General features: G+C 45.9%; 1 protein-coding gene across 1 annotated transcript; it reads right to left on the bottom strand.

Moving 5' to 3' along the window:
- Positions 1 to 9,905: 9,905 nt before the first annotated feature.
- On the bottom strand, positions 9,906 to 10,874 carry LOC120021013 (vegetative cell wall protein gp1-like). Its single transcript, XM_038964673.1, has one exon. The coding sequence runs from the start codon at positions 10,872 to 10,874 to the stop codon at positions 9,906 to 9,908; it is 969 nt and encodes a 322-aa protein (XP_038820601.1).
- Positions 10,875 to 14,914: the final 4,040 nt, after the last annotated feature.

Raw genomic sequence — 14,914 nt, 5'->3', positions numbered from 1 at the left:
CCAACTAGTCAAGCAGTATGTTAAGTGGGGGAGTATCATAGATTTGAAGTACAGTTCTGCTACCTCTGTAGTCAAACAATTTCGTATAAATCGGAAATTAGCTAGGTTGAATTTGGTTATCTGAATGACCTTTTTCACATGCTTTTTAAAAGAGAGGTTGGATTCAAGTATGATGCCAAGGTACTTAAAATCAGATACCACCTGGAGCTTCTCCCCTGACACATAGACATCTGGCTCAGTAGCATCTGTTGCCCTCTTTGTGATGAACATGCAAACAGTTTTTTTTCACATTGAGATGCAAACACGAGTCACTGAGCCACTTTGTAACCTGGACCATTACAGTAGTGAGTTCTTGTGCAGCTTGTTGTTTGCTCTTTGCATGCACATATATCACTGTATCATCTGCATACATTTGAACTTCAGACCCAGTACAGACAGAAGGCAGATCATTAATGTACAGGCTGAACAGGAGGGGCCCCAGTATTGACCCTTGGGGCACGCCCACATCATAGCTAAGGTTATAACACTCAGGTTATAACAACACATTGTGTTGGCCTTCCTAGGTGTCAGCCATGGTCAGAAGCCGGATGTGCATGCCAAGGAAGGGGGTGTGGTGGAGATGGAGTGTAGACTGCCACCCACTGACACGGGTGCGTCTGTGTCCCTGCACGTTGTGGAATGGGTGCGCCAGGGCGTCGAGATCCCAGTCCTGATCAAGTTTGGAGTGTATGCTCCTCGGGTGCATCCCAACTACGAGGGTGAGTCCGTCTTCATCCTATCAGCAGCTCAACTGGGATCTAATCTTACCTTGAGAGTCTTTAATTTCAGCCCAATATCAGGACTGTCTCAGCACAGCCACTTCTAGAGGCCTTGTCCATTTACACTCTCATGCCCCCTTTCCTACATTCAAAGTATATCCAGACTTCATTCTACCTATATCCTACCTTAACAGTAACGTTAGTTCAAAACAGCTTCAGTCCTCCTAACTGCACCACACCCCATTGGTCTTTCCATCTATCATCAGGATGCTTTGTTGGAGCTGGGGGTTTTGTGTTAGTTGTGTCTCTCAGATTGCATCATGTCTATTGTCCCCATTCTGCCATCGGGTCTGTGGGGAAAAGGGATCTTCAATAGAGAAAAAATTACTTTTGTGACCGCTTCTGTCCTTGAAAGTCTCAGACAAAAGGCTTGACGTGGACAGAGGGAGAGCAAGTCTGGGTGTTTTTCATCTTCCTTTAGTTAGGATCGTCCTGTGTTCCAAAGGGCTGGTGGGAGTGAGATTTGACCTGTCGACCTCTCTGATCATTGGAATTTGTGCACGGCGCAGATGCGTTCATGTTTGTGTATTGGCTAGGGCTCAGAAAGCCCACTATACACCTGCTCAGTCAATTCCTATCAGAGTGTTAGGTATCCAGATGACACACTGATACCAAACACGAAAATACGATAACGATACAGAAATGTACATGGTAATAAAGTCAGTCAGCAGCCTGTGATGACAAGCCATAATGAGTAGGTACGTACAGATATATGATCTTAAATTGATCACCCTGTTGCAGGAGAACTTTCCTGCAATGCAGGAAATTTAAAACTTGTGGTGTATTTGAGGTTTTTAAAGGCTTCTGAAGTTTGGAATTTCCACTTAGACATTTCAGACTTGATTTTCCCTTACAAAAAATGTAGCAACCCCTACAAAAATGTAATTATAATTATAATTATAATTTTAATTATAATCCACATAACATTTCACATTTCCTGTTGCTGCAGCGAACTGGCTCAAATTAAGATCCTACACTTAGAAAAAAGGGTTCCAAAGGGGTTCTTCGGCTGTTCCTGTAGGATAACCCTTTTGGGTTCTACGTAGAACTATTTTGGGTTCCATGTAGAACCCTCGGTGGAAAGGGTTCTACATGGATCCCAAAAGGATTCTACCTGGAACTGAAGGAGTTCCACCTTGAACCAAAAAGGGATTGTCTATGGGGACAGCCGAAGAAGCCTTTTAGGTTCTAGATGGCACCTTTTTTTCTTAGAGTGTACATCTGACCATGGCAGAGGGAGTGAGGATTCACCTCATGTCAATAAAAGACACTAGCCTTTTTTCTCTATCCTTGAAGAAGAACCTCCATTTGTTCAGTGATGCCATTTATGGCTGATTGCAGTTTTGCACTAAATTGTAGCTTCACAAGGACACAGACTATATGCGGACAAGGACAGGGACAACAACATACGTTTGACAATAGTGGAGAAAGGGCAATAGTATTCTACCTATTTTCTAAACAGCATCACCTGATTCTGTCAGGTGAAAAAACCCTCTGAAGCCATGGAAACAAATAAGAGTCTAAAATGACCAGTAATAACAACCTTCTCCAGTAACAAACAGATCGTTTTAAAAGCTCATGTTCAGAGCAACAAAAGGTTGAAAAAGAGGCATTATCTGGTCTGAGTCCACCTTTCTCACAGCTAACTGGTGACTGATGGGAAGGACAGGTGTAGCTTGGGAAGGGGAGGTTTGGTGGGGGGTAGATGAGGTGTTGAGTTCCCTTCCTCAGGCATGTCTCTTCTCATGTGTATTTTTCTAGACAGCCCCTCAGCTTGACTCTCAGGGTTGTGTCAGTTAGACTCAATGTCCACCTGTCATATCAAACACTTTAGCTCCGTAAACTACTGTATGTTACTCACCTGTTAGCTCAACCTATATTTAATCATATGTTAAACATGCTACATGCTTCATGAATTCAACATTACTATGCTGGTATTAAGTAGTGATGGGGGGAAATCGATACAGTTACATATTGCAATATTATTTTTAGACGATACCTTTATATTGATATTTGACTCCCAAGTATGGATTTGTAGGTGATGTTAGCTAGAGCTAGTCGGCTGTACCTGCCCTAAAACTCCTGTATTTTTCATCTTATAGCTTGTTTTCCATCATCTTTTTGAATAGTGAGCCAACATGTTTTCAGCACTTTTATTTCCATGACTGATCAAAACTCATTTTCTCATGGCTCTCGCTTGTTTCTCGGCAGCAGACATAGGTTGAGCAATATGTTTGAATATCAAATCGCAATAAAATCGCAGTACTGAATCGCAATACATATAGAATCGCGTGTGTGTGCGTGTGCATGCGTGTGATTGCGTGCGTGTGTGTGCGTGTGTGTGTGTGACCATTATTAGCCTACTGCTGTATTTCAATGAATGACACATTTTTCATTGAGGCAGGCTTTTGGCACTACAGCAGCTGTTTGATCTCTGCTGTTGATCGTGAGGGAGCCTTTAGCCAAACTGTGATGATTCACATTTCAAATGATCACAGCGTCTCTTAACAGAGGAACAAGATGGAGACATTGGGGAGTGAAGGATTTCAAGAGGTGAAACTCTACCTGCTCTATTCTCTGACAGAAACTTGAACACCAGCGCCTGGGATGACGACACGTCTAAAGGAACTTAGGTTGGAGTCATTGAAACTCGTTTTTCAACCACTCTACAAATTTCTTGTTAACAAACTATAGTTTTGGCAAGTCGGTTAGGACATCTGCTTTGTGCATGACACAAGTAATTTTTCCAACAATTGTTTACAGACAGATTATTTCACTTATAATTCACTGCATCACAATTCCAGTGGGTCAGAAGATTACATACACTAAGTTGACTGTGCCTTTTAACTTTGAAAATTCCATAAAATTATGTCTTGGCTTTAGAAGCTTCTGATAGGCTAATTGACATAATTTGAGTCAATTGGAGGTGTACCTGTGGATGTATTTCAAGGCCTACCTTCAACCTCCATGCCTCTATGCTTGACATCATGGAAAATCAAAAGAAATCAGAATAAAATCATTAAAAAAATTGTAGACCTCCACAAGTCTGGTTCATCCTTGGGAGTAATTTCCAATCGCCTGAAGGTACCACGTTAATCTGTACAAACAATAGTACGCAAGTATAAACACCATGGGACCACGCAGCCGTCATACCGCTCAGGAAGGAGACGTGTTCTGTCTCCTAGAGATGAACGTACGTTGGTGCGAAAAGTGCAAATCAATCCCAGAACAACAGCAAATGACCTTGTGAAGATGCTGGAGGCAACAGGTACAAAAGTATCTATATCCACAGTAAAACGAGTCCTATGTCGACATAACCTGAAAGGCCGCTCAGCAAGCAAGAAGCCACTGCTCCATAACCGCCATAACAAAGCCAGACTACGGTTTGCAACTGCACATGGGGACAAAGATCGTACTTTTTGGAGTAATGTATATCCCTCCCTCTCTCATCCTCTAGTATCTCTCCCTCTTTCTCACTCCCTATTATCTCTCCCTCTCTCTCCCTATTATCTCAGTACCTCTCTCTCTCCCTGTTATCTTTCTCCCGCTCTCTCTCCCTATTATCTCTCTCCCTCTTATCGCTCTTTCTCTCCCTATTACATCTTTCCCTATTATCTCTCTTCCTATCGCTCTCTCTCTCCCTATGATCTCTCTCCCTCTCTTGCTCCCTATTATCTCTCCATCTTTATCCCTATTATCTCCTTCTCTCTCTTTCCCTATTATGCCTTTACTTATTATCGCTCTCTCTCTCCCTATTATCTCTCCCTCTCTCTCTCCCCCTATTATCTATCTCTCTCTCTCTCCCTCTCTCTCTCCCTATTATCTCTCTCTCCCTCTCTCTTCCTATTATCTCTCACCTCTCTCCCTATTATCTCTTTCACACTCTCTCTCTCCCTCTCTCTCCATATTATCTCTCCCTCTCACTCTCTCCCTATTATCTCTCTCCCTCTCTCCTTATTATCTCTCTCTCTATTATCTCTCTCCTCTCTCTCCATATGATCTCTCTCGCTTCCTATGCTCTATCTCCCTTTCTCTCTCCCTATTATATCTCTCCCTCTCTATCTCCCTATTATCTCTCTCACAACCTATTATCTCACTCACTCCCTCTCTCTCTATTTTCTCTCTCCTTCTCTCTCTCCCTATTATCTCTCTCCCTCTCTCTCCTTTTTATCTCTCTCTCTCCCTATTATCTCTCTCCTTCTCTCTCCCTATTATCTCTCTCCCTCTCTATCTCCCTATTATCTCTCTCACTACCTATTATCTCATTCCCTCTCTCTCCCTATTATCTCTCTCACTTCCTATTATCTATCTCCCTCTCTCCCTATTATCTCTCTCACCATATTATCTATCTCCCTATTATCTCCCTTTCTCTCTCTCTCCCTATTATCTCTCTCTCTCTCCCTATTATCTATATCCCTCTTTTATCTATTATCTCTCTCCATCTCTCTCTCCTTCTTTATTATCTCCATCTTTATCTCGCTCCCTATTATCCCTCTCTCTCTTTGTTATCGCTCTCCCTCTCTTTCTCTATTATCTCTCTTCCCCTTTCTCTCCCGATTATCTCTCTCCCTCTCTCTCTCTCACTATTTTCTCCCTATCTCTCTCCCTAGTATCTCTCTCCCTCTATTTTCTCTCCCTGTTATCGCTCTCCCTCTCTCGCTCTCTCTCTATTATCTCTCCATTTCTCTCTCTCCCTATTATATTTCTCCCTAGTATCTCTCTCCCTCTCTCTCTCCCTATTATCTCTCTCTCTCCCTATTGTCTATCACCCTCTCTCACTCCCCTTCTCTCTCCCTATTATCTCTCTCCCTCTCTCCCTAATATCTCTCTCCCGAGTATCTCTCTCACTTCCTATTATCTCTCTCCCTCTCTCCTAATTATCTCTCTCGCTTCCTTATTATCTATATTCCTCTCTCTCCCTATTATCTCTCTCACTTCCTATTATCTATGTACCTCTCTCTCCCTATTATCTCTCCCTCTCGCTCGCTCTATTATCTCTCTCCAGCTCTCTATCCCTATTATCTCTCTCCCTCTATCTCTCTCCCTCTATATCTCTCTTATCTCTCTCCCTTTTATCTCCCCCCTCTCTCCATATTATATCCTTCCTTATTATCTCTCTCCCTCTCTTTCTCTCCTTATTATCTCTCTCTCCCTTCATCTCCCTATTATCTCCCCCTCTCTCGCTCTTTCCCTATTATCTCTCTCTCTATTATCTCTTCCCCTTCTCTCTCTCCCTGTTATCTCTCTCATATCCTATTATCTCCATCTCTCTCCCTATTATCTCTCTCACTTCCTATTATCTCTCTCTCTCCCTATTATCTCTGTCCATCTCTCTCTCCCTATTATCTCCTTCTCTCTCTCTTCCTATTTTCTCTCTCACTTCCTATTATCTCTCTCCCTCTCTCTCTCCCTATTATCTCTCTCCCCCTCGCTCTCTTCCTATTATCTCTTTCACGTCCTGTTATCCATCTCCTTATTATCTCTCTCGCTTCCTATTATCTCTCTCCCCCTTGCTCTCTTCCTATTATCTCTCTCACTTCCTGTTATCTATCTCCCTATCTCTCTCCCTATTATCTCTCTCTCTCCCTATTATCTCTCTCTCTCTCCCTATTATCTATCTCCCTCTCTCGCTCCCTATTATGTCCCTCACCCTCTCTCTCTCTCGCTATTATCTCTCTCACTTCCTATTATCTCTCTCTCCCTATTATCTCTCTCCCTCTCTATCTCCCTATTATCTTTCTCACTACCTATTATCTCATTCCCTCTCTCTCCCTATTATCTCTCTCACTTCCTATTATCTATCTCCCTCTCTCCCTATTATCTCTCTCACCATATTATCTATCTCCCTATTATCTCCCTTTCTCTCTCTCTCTCCCTATTATCTTTCTCTCTCTCCCTATTATCTATATCCCTCTTTTATCTATTATCTCTCTCCATCTATCTCTCCTTCTTTATTATCTCCATCTTTATCTCGCTCCATATTATCTCTCTCCCTCTCTATCTCCCTATTATCCCTCTCTCTCTTTGTTATCGCTCTCCCTCTCTTTCTCTATTATCTCTCTTCCCCTTTCTCTCCCGATTATCTCTCTCTATTATCTCTCCCTCGCTCTCTCACTATTTTCTCCCTATCTCTCTCCCTAGTATCTCTCTCCCTCTATTTTCTCTCCCTGTTATCGCTCTCCCTCTCTCTCGCTCTCTCTCTATTATCTCTCCCTTTCTCTCTCTCCCTATTATATTTCTCCCTAGTATCTCTCTCCCTCTCTCTCTCCCTATTATCTCTCTCCCTCTCTCTCCCTATTGTCTATCACCCTCTCTCACTCCCCTTCTCTCTCCCTATTATCTCTCTCCCTCTCTCCCTAATATCTCTCTCCCGAGTATCTCTCTCACTTCCTATTATCTCTCTCCCTCTCTCCTAATTATCTCTCTCGCTTCCTATTATCTATATTCCTCTCTCTCCCTATTATTTCTCTCACTTCCTATTATCTATGTACCTCTCTCTCCCTATTATCTCTCCCTCTCGCTCTATTATCTCTCTCCCGCTCTCTATCCCTATTATCTCTCTCCCTCTATCTCTCTCCCTCTATATCTCTCTTATCTCTCTCCCTTTTATCTCCCCCCTCTCTCCATATTATATCCTTCCTTATTATCTCTCTCCCTCTCTTTCTCTCCTTATTATCTCTCTCTCCCTTCATCTCCCTATTATCTCCCCCTCTCTCGCTCTTTCCCTATTATCTCTCTCACTTCCTATTATCTATGTACCTCTCTCTCCCTATTATCTCTCCCTCTCGCTCGCTCTATTATCTCTCCCCCGCTCTCTATCCCTATTATCTCTCTCCCTCTATCTCTCTCCCTCTATATCTCTCTTATCTCTCTCCCTTTTATCTCCCCCTCTCTCCGTATTATATCCTTCCTTATTATCTCTCTCCCTCTCTTTCTCTCCTTATTATCTCTCTCTCCCTTCATCTCCCTATTATCTCCCCCCCTCTCGCTCTTTCCCTATTATCTCTCTCTATTATCTCTTCCCCTTCTCTCTCTCCCTGTTATCTCTCTCATCTCCTATTATCTCCATCTCTCTCCCTATTATCTCTCTCACTTCCTATTATCTCTCTCTCTCCCTATTATCTCTGTCCCTCTCTCTCTCCCTATTATCTCCTTCACTCTCTCACTTCCTATTATCTCTCTCCCCCTCGCTCTCTTCCTATTATCTCTTTCACGTCCTGTTATCTATCTCCCTATTATCTCTCTCGCTTCCTATTATCTCTCTCCCCCTTGCTCTCTTCCTATTATTTCTCTCACTTCCTGTTATCTATCTCCCTATCTCTCTCCATATTATCTCTCTCTCTCCCTATTATCTCTCTCTCTCCCTATTATCTATCTCCCTCTCTCGCTCCCTATTATGTCCCTCACCCTCTCTCTCTCGCTATTATCTCTCTCACTTCCTATTATCTCTCTCCCTCTCTCTCTCTCCCTATTATCTCTCTCCCTCCCTATTAGCTCTCTCACTCTTTCTAGAGTTTTTTTTTATGTGCACCTTTTTAAACAGCGATAGGCTATCAGGCCTCCTCTGTTGATCCACCCTCCCCTTCCCTCTCCTCACTCTCCATGATGTATGTTGTTTTATTTAACCTTTATTTAACAAGGCAAGTCAGTTAAGAAAAAATTCTTATTTACAATGACGGACTACCAAAAGGCAAAAGGCTTCCTGCGGGGACGGGGGCTGGGATTAAAAATAAAAATATAGGACAAAACACACATCACTGATGGTGCCTGTCAGGTCTCCACAGAAACTATATTTAAATCCAAACCTCTGCTAAGCTTCTATGTTAACCATTGCTATTATACTGTGCCCTGGCTGGAATTATTGGTTGTTTATAGAGCAAAGCAAAGGTCAGAGGCTAAGGTATTGAAGCGAACCAGTCCCTGGTGTGTTTATGTATGTTAGCATGTGAATGTGTATTTTGCTCTGACCCCAACCCCCATGTGGATTTTGTCCCCATTCCATTTAGAAAAGTAAACAAGATGTGATGTCATACGCGTTTCCTCACCTGTTATCACAGCCACCATCCCTTTAACTAGCTTCCTGATCCCCACTGTGGGCATAGAAACAGTCCCTCCCTGTCACTAGGGACATGGACTGTGGTTAATGATTAGCCTAACACACTTCAATGACTCAATGTCACAAACACATTAGCGCTACAGTGTGAGGCAGGCTCATGTCCTTGTAATGTCTTGTATGTGTGTGTGGTAGGTGTATGTGTCTATGGATGAGAGCGAGGCAATTGGCAAACAAACAATGTGCATTTTCTCAAGTTCCAAGTGTTATTATTCGTAGTAAATGTTTTATTTGTTTCCTAAATGCTTCACTGTCTGTAAAGGAGAGGCTAATCACGCTGATAAACTGCAGTGTTTCAGTCATTTATTGTGAAAATGGCTTTATAGAATAACAAAAGAAATGACAAGCTAAGAGATAACTGGAGAGATGAGAGAGAGAGAAAAGCCACAGGGAAGGTGTAGGGAGGGAGGGGTGAGTCAGCAAACACCATTGATCCAGGGTGCAGTCACCTGGCAACCAGGAGATCAAATTTTAAAGCTCACAACATCGTGAAGGCTTTATCTATTGGACATTTAAGTACCATTGAAGAAAATTCCTATCAATTGTAAAGCACATGTTCTTTGAATTGAAAAGCCCTAAAACTCCAGTTGTCTGATTGGTTTGTAACCTGTCTCATGTTGTCTAACCCTGTGTCCTCCTATGTGTCCCCAGGCCGTGTGTCTCTGGTCAGGAACACTGTTCTGAGAGTGAAGGGGCTCCTCCTATGTGTCCCCAGGCCGTGTGTCTCTGGTCAGGAACACTGTTCTGAGAGTGAAGGGGCTCCTCCTATGTGTCCCCAGGCCGTGTGTCTCTGGTCAGGAACACTGTTCTGAGAGTGAAGGGGCTCCTCCTATGTGTCCCCAGGCCGTGTGTCTCTGGTCAGGAACACTGTTCTGAGAGTGAAGGGGCTCCTCATGGAGGACCAGGGCCTGTACGAGTGTCGCATTTTCCTGTTGGACCAAACCACAGACCAGACCCACAATGGAACCTGGACCCTACTGTCTGTAACTGGTGAGAGGAGGGGCTGGTGATGGGGAGGGGCTGGTGAGAGGAGGGGCTGGTGAGAGGAGGGGCTGGTGAGAGGAGGGGCTGGTGATGGGGAGGGGCTGGTGAGAGGAGGGGCTGGTGAGAGGAGGGGCTGGTGATGGGGAGGGGCTGGTGAGAGGAGGGGCTGGTGGTTGGGGAGGGGCTGGTGAGAGGAGGGTCTGGTGAGAGGAGGGGCTGGTGATGGGGAGGGGCTGGTGATGGGGAGGGGCTGGAAATGGGGAGGGGCTGGTGAGAGGAGGGGCTGGTGGTCGGGAGGGGCTGGTGATGGGGAGGGGCTGGTGAGAGGAGGGGCTGGTGATGGGGAGGGGCTGGTGAGAGGAGGGGCTGGTGGTTGGGGAGGGGCTGGTGAGAGGAGGGTCTGGTGAGAGGAGGGGCTGGTGATGGGGAGGGGCTGGTGATGGGGAGGGGCTGGAAATGGGGAGGGGCTGGTGAGAGGAGGGGCTGGTGGTCGGGAGGGGCTGGTGATGGGGAGGGGCTGGTGAGAGGAGGGGCTGGTGATGGGGAGGGGCTGGTGATGGGGAGGGGCTGGTGAGAGGGGCTGGTGATGGGGAGGGGCTGGAAATGGGGAGGGGCTGGTGAGAGGAGGGGCTGGTGGTTGGGGAGGGGCTGGTGAGAGGAGGGGCTGGTGATGGGGAGGGGCTGGTGAGAGGAGGGGCTGGTGATGGGGAGGGGCTGGTGAGAGGAGGGGCTGGTGAGAGAAGGGGCTGGTGAGAGGAGGGGCTGGTGATGGGGAGGGGATGGTGAGAGGAGGGGCTGGTGAGAGGAGGGGCTGGTGAGAGGGGCTGGTGAGAGGAGGGGCTGGTGATGGGGAGGGGCTGGTGAGAGGAGGGGTTGGTGATGGGGAGGGGCTGGTGAGAGGAGGGGCTGGTGATGGGGAGGGGAATGGTTTGACCGCCATGGAGCCCTATTATCCTCATCCTTCCTATCCTACACACACACACCCTCTATCTCTCTCTGTTCTCTCTCTCTCTACACACACACTCCCTCTATCTCTCTCTGACCTCTCTCTCTCTACACATACTCCCTCTATCTCTCTCTGACCTCTCTCTCTCTACACACACACTCCCTCTAACTCTCTCTGACCTCTCTCTCTCTACACACACTCCCTCTATCTCTCTCTGACCTGTCTCTCTACACACACACTCCCTCTATCTCTCTCTGACCTCTCTCTCTCTACACACACTCCCTCTATCTCTCTCTGTTCTCTCTCTCTCTCTACACACACACCCTCTATCTCTCTCTGACCTCTCTCTCTCTACACACACTCCCTCTATCTCTCTCTGTTCTCTCTCTCTCTACACACACACTCCCTCTATCTCTCTCTGTTCTCTCTCTCTCTACACACACACTCCCTCTATCTCTCTCTGTTCTCTCTCTCTCTACACACACACTCCCTCTATCTCTCTCTGACCTCTCTCTCTCTACACACACTCCCTCTATCTCTCTCTGACCTCTTTCTCTACACACACACCCTCAATCTCTCTCTGACCTCTTTCTCTACGCACACTCCCTCTATCTCTCTCTGGTCTCTCTCTCTCTCTACACACACACTCCCTCTATCTCTCTCTGACCTCTCTCTCTCTACACACACTCCCTCTATCTCTCTCTGACCTCTCTCTCTCTACACACACTCCCTTAATCTCTCTCTGACCTCTCTCTCTCTACACACACTCCCTCTATCTCTCTCTGACCTCTTTCTCTACACACACTCCCTCTATCTCTCTCTGACCTTTCTCTCTACACACACACACTCCCTCTATCTCTCTCTGACCTCTCTCTCTCTACACACACTCCCTCTATCTCTCTCTGACCTCTCTCTCTCTCTACACACACTCCCTCTATCTCTCTCTGACCTTTCTCTCTACACACACACACTCCCTCTATCTCTCTCTGACCTCTCTCTCTCTACACACACACCCTCTATCTCTCTCTGTTCTCTCTCTCTCTCTACACACACTCCCTCTATCTCTCTCTGTTCTCTCTCTCTCTCTACACACACTCCCTCTATCTCTCTCTGTTCTCTCTCTCTCTCTACACACACTCCCTCTATCTCTCTCTGTTCTCTCTCTCTCTACACACACACTCCCTCTATCTCTCTCTGACCTCTCTCTCTCTACACACACTCCCTCTATCTCTCTCTGACCTCTCTCTCTCTACACACACACCCTCTATCTCTCTCTGTTCTCTCTCTCTCTCTCTACACACACTCCCTCTATCTCTCTCTGTTCTCTCTCTCTCTCTACACACACTCCCTCTATCTCTCTCTGTTCTCTCTCTCTCTCTACACACACTCCCTCTATCTCTCTCTGTTCTCTCTCTCTCTACACACACACTCCCTCTATCTCTCTCTGACCTCTCTCTCTCTACACACACTCCCTCTATCTCTCTCTGACCTCTCTCTCTCTACACACACTCCCTCTATCTCTCTCTGTTCTCGCTCTCTCTACACACACTCCCTCTATCTCTCTCTGTTCTCTCTCTCTCTACACACACACTCCCTCTATCTCTCTCTGTTCTCGCTCTCTCTACACACACTCCCTCTATCTCTCTCTGTTCTCTCTCTCTCTACACACACACTCCCTCTATCTCTCTCTGTTCTCACTCTCTCTACACACACTCCCTCTATCTCTCTCTGTTCTCGCTCTCTCTACACACACTCCCTCTATCTCTCTCTGTTCTCTCTCTCTCTACACACACACTCCCTCTATCTCTCTCTGTTCTCTCTCTCTCTACACACACACTCCCTCTATCTCTCTCTGTTCTCTCTCTCTCTCTCTACACACACACCCTCAATCTCTCTCTGTTCCCTCTCTCTCTCTATGCACACTCCCTCTATCTCTCTCTGTTCTCTCTCTCTCTACACACACACTCCCTCTATCTCTCTCTGACCTCTCTCTCTCTACACACACTCCCTCTATCTCCCTCTGACCTCTTTCTCTACACACACACCCTCAATCTCTCTCTGACCTCTTTCTCTACACACACTCCCTCTATCTCTCTCTGTTCTCTCTCTCTCTACACACACACTCCCTCTATCTCTCTCTGACCTCTCTCTCTCTACACACACTCCCTCTATCTCCCTCTGACCTCTCTCTCTACACACACTCCCTCAATCTCTCTCTGTTCCCTCTCTCTCTCTACACACACTCCCTCTATCTCTCTCTGACCTCTCTCTCTACACACACTCCCTCTATCTCTCTCTGACCTCTTTCTCTACACACACTCCCTCTATCTCTCTCTGACCTTTCTCTCTACACACACACACTCCCTCTATCTCTCTCTGACCTCTCTCTCTCTACACACACTCCCTCTCTCTCTCTCTACACACACTCCCTCTATCTCTCTCTGACCTTTCTCTCTACACACACACACTCCCTCTATCTCTCTCTGACCTCTCTCTCTCTACACACACTCCCTCTATCTCTCTCTGACCTCTCTCTCTCTCTACACACACTCCCTCTATCTCTCTCTGACCTCTCTCTCTCTACACACACTCCCTCTATCTCTCTCTGACCTCTCTCTCTCTACACACACTCCCTCTATCTCTCTCTGACCTCTTTCTCTACACACACTCCCTCTATCTCTCTCTGACCTTTCTCTCTACACACACACACTCCCTCTATCTCTCTCTGACCTCTCTCTCTCTACACACACTCCCTCTATCTCTCTCTGACCTCTCTCTCTCTACACACACTCCCTCTATCTCTCTCTGACCTCTCTCTCTCTACACACACTCCCTCTATCTCTCTCTGACCTCTCTCTCTCTACACACACACTCCCTCTATCTCTCTCTGACCTCTCTCTCTCTACACACACTCCCTCTATCTCTCTCTGACCTCTTTCTCTACACACACTCCCTCTATCTCTCTCTGACCTTTCTCTCTACACACACACACTCCCTCTATCTCTCTCTGACCTTTCTCTCTCTACACACACTCCCTCTATCTCTCTCTGACCTCTTTCTCTACACACACACCCTCTATCTCTCTCTGTTCTCTCTCTCTCTCTAGGCCTTTCTCAATAGCAAGGCTATGCTCATGTAGTCGGTACATAGTCAAACGTTCTCCTTAAGTTTGGGTCAGTCACAGTGGTCAGGTATAATGCCACTGTGTACTCTCTGTTTAGGGCCAAATAGCATTCTAGTTTGCTCTGTTTTTTGTAAATTTCTTCCATTGTGTCAAGTAATTATCTTTTTGTTTTCTCATGATTTGGTTGGGTCTAATTGTGTTGCTGTCCTCCTGGGGCTCTGTGGGGTTTGTTTGTGTTTGTGAACAGAGCCCCAGGACCAGCTTGCTTAGGGGACTCTTCTCCAGGTTCATCTCTCTGTAGGTGATGGCTTTGTAATGCAAGGTTTGGGAATCGCTTACTTTTAGGTGGTTGTAGAATTTAACGTCTCTTTTCTGGATTTTGATAATTAGCGGGTATCGGCCTAATTCTGCTCTGCGTGCATTATTTGGTGTTTTACATTGTACACAGAGGATATTTTTGTCTCAATTTGGTGTTTGTCCCATTTTGTGAATTCTTGGTTGGTGAGCAGACCTCAGACCTCACAACCATAAAGAGCAATGGGTTCTATAATTGAATCAAGTATTTTTTGCCAGATCCTAATTGGTATGTCGAATTTTATGTTCCTTTTGATGGCATAGAATGCCCTTCTTGCCTTGTCTCTTTGATCGTTCACAGCTTTGTGGAAGTTACCTCTGGCACTGATGTTTAGGCCAAGGTATGTATAGTTTTGTGTGTGCTCTAGGGCAATGGTGTCTAGATGGAATTTGTATTTGTGGTCCTGGCGACTGGACCTTTTTTGGAACACCGTTATTTAGGGCTTACTGAGATTTACTGTCAGGGCCCAGGTCTGGCAGAATCTATCTCTCTCTGACTTCTCTACACACACTCCCTCTATCTCTCTCTGACCTCTCTCTCTACACTCACACTCCCTCTATCTCTCTCTGACCTG

This window comes from Salvelinus namaycush, chromosome 26 (assembly GCF_016432855.1).
Source record: "Salvelinus namaycush isolate Seneca chromosome 26, SaNama_1.0, whole genome shotgun sequence".
Classification (NCBI taxonomy): domain Eukaryota; kingdom Metazoa; phylum Chordata; class Actinopteri; order Salmoniformes; family Salmonidae; genus Salvelinus; species Salvelinus namaycush.
This window is presented reverse-complemented; position numbering and strand designations above follow the sequence as displayed.